The sequence below is a fragment of the Bubalus bubalis genome, chromosome 2 (genome assembly GCF_019923935.1).
Source record: "Bubalus bubalis isolate 160015118507 breed Murrah chromosome 2, NDDB_SH_1, whole genome shotgun sequence".
NCBI classification, from domain to species: Eukaryota; Metazoa; Chordata; class Mammalia; order Artiodactyla; family Bovidae; genus Bubalus; species Bubalus bubalis.
The window spans coordinates 22881994-22885003 of NC_059158.1; the positions used below are offsets into that span (position 1 = coordinate 22881994).

Sequence of the window (3010 nt, forward strand, 5' to 3'; positions counted from 1 at the left end):
TTGTGTATGGTGTTAGAAAGTGTTCTAGTTTTATTCTTTTACAAGTGGTTGACCAGTTTTCCCAGCACCACTTGTTAAAGCGATTGTCTTTAATCCATTGTATATTCTTGCCTCTGTCAAAGATAAGGTGTCCATAGGTGTGTGGATTTATCTCTGGGATTTCTGTTTTGTTTCATTGATCTATGTTTCTGTCTTTGTGCCAGTACCATACTTTCTTAATGACTGTGGCTTTGTAATAGAGCCTGAAGTCAGGCAGGTTGATTCCTCCAGTTCCATTCTTCTCAAGATTGCTTTGGCTTTCGAGGTTCTTTGTAGTTTCATACAAATTGTGAAATTATTTGTTCTAGTTCTCTGAAAAATACCATTGGTAGCTTGATAGGGATTGCATTGAATCTATAGATTGCTTTGGGTAGTATACTCATTTTCACTATATTTATTCTTCTGATCATGAACACAGTATATTTCTCCATCTATTTGTGTCCTCTTTGATTTCTTTCACCAGTATTTTATAGTTTTCTACATATAGGTCTTTTGTTTCTTTAGGTAGATATATTCCTAAGTATTTTATTCTTTTCGTTGCAATGGTGAATGGGATTGTTTCCTTAATTTCTCTTTCTGTTTTCTCATTGTTAGTGTATAGGAATGCAAGGGATTTGAGGAAGAATTCAAGCTCAGAAATCAGGAGAGTGGTAGGAAGGCTGAATGAGGAAGAGAAAGGGAAAAGGAAGAATGAAGATTGAGGTATGGGAGCAAGGTATTTACACAAATTACAATACAAAGACACAGAAATAAGAGCACAAAGTGAATAAAGAAGTTGAAAGAGAATACGATTGAACTTTAAGGTGTATCAAAACTTTATGATAAATGTTATAAATGTATGATCTTTGAGAGCAAAGATGAAATGATATTATAATATGTAATAAAGTTAATTTTACTAATACATATGTTTAATATTTATTTTACATATTGTTTCTAATGCAGAGTTCTAAAAATGCAACATATGAAGAAGATGTAAAGGAGGAAGAAAAACATAGAGTGATGAGTATCAAAGATTAAAACAGATCACTAAATCTTGTATAGTTTTCCCAAAATAAGGATGCAAAAATCTCATTCTTGAGTAAAAAGGAATTAAATAATTCATACTGCCCCTCCTCCTGTTTCTGTACTGGAACCTCACAGAGCTTTAAGCAACTTCTTTTGAAACATTCCCTGAAGAGACGATTGCTCTAGAAGCTATGTTCACAATCTGCAATGACAGCCACAGTGATTTCATCCTTCTAGGCTTCTCTGACAAGCCATATTTGGAGAGGATGCTCTTTTCAGTAATTCTGATCTCTTATTGCTTAACTATTACAGGAAATGTGGTCATAATTCTTGTCTCCTTGAAGGATCGAAAACTCCACAGCCCGATGTATTACTTTCTTTCTAACCTATCTCTGCTAGATCTCTGTTTCACCAGCAGCTGTGTTCCACAAATGTTGGTTAATTTCTGGGGTCTGGAGAAGACCATCAGCTACACTGGCTGTGCCATTCAACTCTGTGTCTTCTTGTGGCTTGGGACCACTGAATGTGTCCTGCTTGTGGTCATGGCTGTGGACCGCTATGTGGCAGTGTGTTATCCACTGCAATATACCACTCTTATGCACCCAAAACTTTGTCTACATCTGGCCATCCTAGCATGGGGGACTGGCCTAATTCAGTCTCTAATTCAGTCTCCTGCTACCCTCCGGTTACCTTTCTGCTCCCACCAGAGGGTGGATGACATAGTGTGTGAAGTTCCAGCCCTCATTCAGGTCTCTAGTGCAGACACCACCGACATTGAAATCCAGATACTCATAGCTGGTATTATACTCCTGGTGGTGCCCTTGATTATTATCCTTTCCTCTTACATTGCTATTGCTAAAGCTGTGCTGAAAATAAAGTCAACTGCAGGGAAGAAGAAAGCATTTGGTACCTGCACTTCTCATCTTCTTGTAGTGTCCCTCTTCTATGGCACTGTCACAGCTGTTTATCTTCAACCTAAGAGTCGCTATGCTCATGAACAGGGAAAGTTTCTCACTCTTTTCTACACTGTTGTAACCCCGACTCTTAACCCACTCATCTATACTCTAAGGAACAAGGAGGTAAAGGGGGCACTAATAAGGCTGGGGAGGAGGACCTGGAATATTCAGAAGAACTAAAGATGTTGACATATGTTGGATGTTTGCTTAACCTGAGGAAGAAAATAACTTTATCATAAAAAGCTGAAGATATACCTCTCAACCTCAGAGTAGTAGAAAAGGAGCTGCAGTTTGCTCAAGCTGAGATTTCAGTCCTATTCATCAATCACTGATTAAGCCTTATTTGCTTCATGGTGCTGGTTTAGGCACAGTATATGGTAGAAATGAATATATTTATTAGTCATATTAAATAGCACATAATATAGTTGAGTTGGGGCAACAAAAGAAACACAAACTTGCAAAATAAAAGACTAAGTATAACATTTCGTGCCTTTCCATGATTTCTCTTTCCTTTGTTCTATTTTCCTCCACTATAGTGTTTCTATTTCCCAACTATTACTTCCATCTAAACATCTAGTCCCAACAAGGCTCCTAACATTTTTAGAGAGTGTTCAAGAAGTACTTAGGTAATCTAATCAGAGGTTCTAGTTTTGAGTTACTTCTGCCTTCTCGCCTCAGTCTGTCCTTTGTTGATGTGTGATGCACCTAGAAATCCCCGGTGCACCAGTGTTTGCCAAGCAGAGGTCAGTACTTACTGCTGTCTGGTGCTGCTGCTCTACAAACCTGCATCCAAGTTTCTTAGTTTGAGCCCCAATATTCTGGGCCTCCAATTATAGGAATTGACTTCATTTTTCCTCATTCTGAGTCTCTGTCATAATGAAATGGCTTTCTTTTTATCAAATCCAATTCTTATTCATTCATTTTTTTTTTTTACTAGTCATCTATTTTGCACTAGATTCTGGGTATATAATGGTAGATAAGTCCCTTGTGTCTCAGTTGGTAAAAAATCT

The 3010-nt window shown here is 37.7% G+C and overlaps 1 protein-coding gene across 1 annotated transcript; it reads left to right on the forward strand.

Annotated features, from left to right (window-relative positions):
* The first annotated feature begins 1235 nt into the window (after positions 1-1235).
* On the forward strand, positions 1236-2180 carry LOC102391645 (olfactory receptor 2H2-like). The gene has a single exon (XM_006056128.3). It carries the CDS (start codon positions 1236-1238, stop codon positions 2178-2180), a length of 945 nt encoding a protein of 314 aa, XP_006056190.3.
* The last annotated feature ends 830 nt before the right edge of the window (positions 2181-3010 follow it).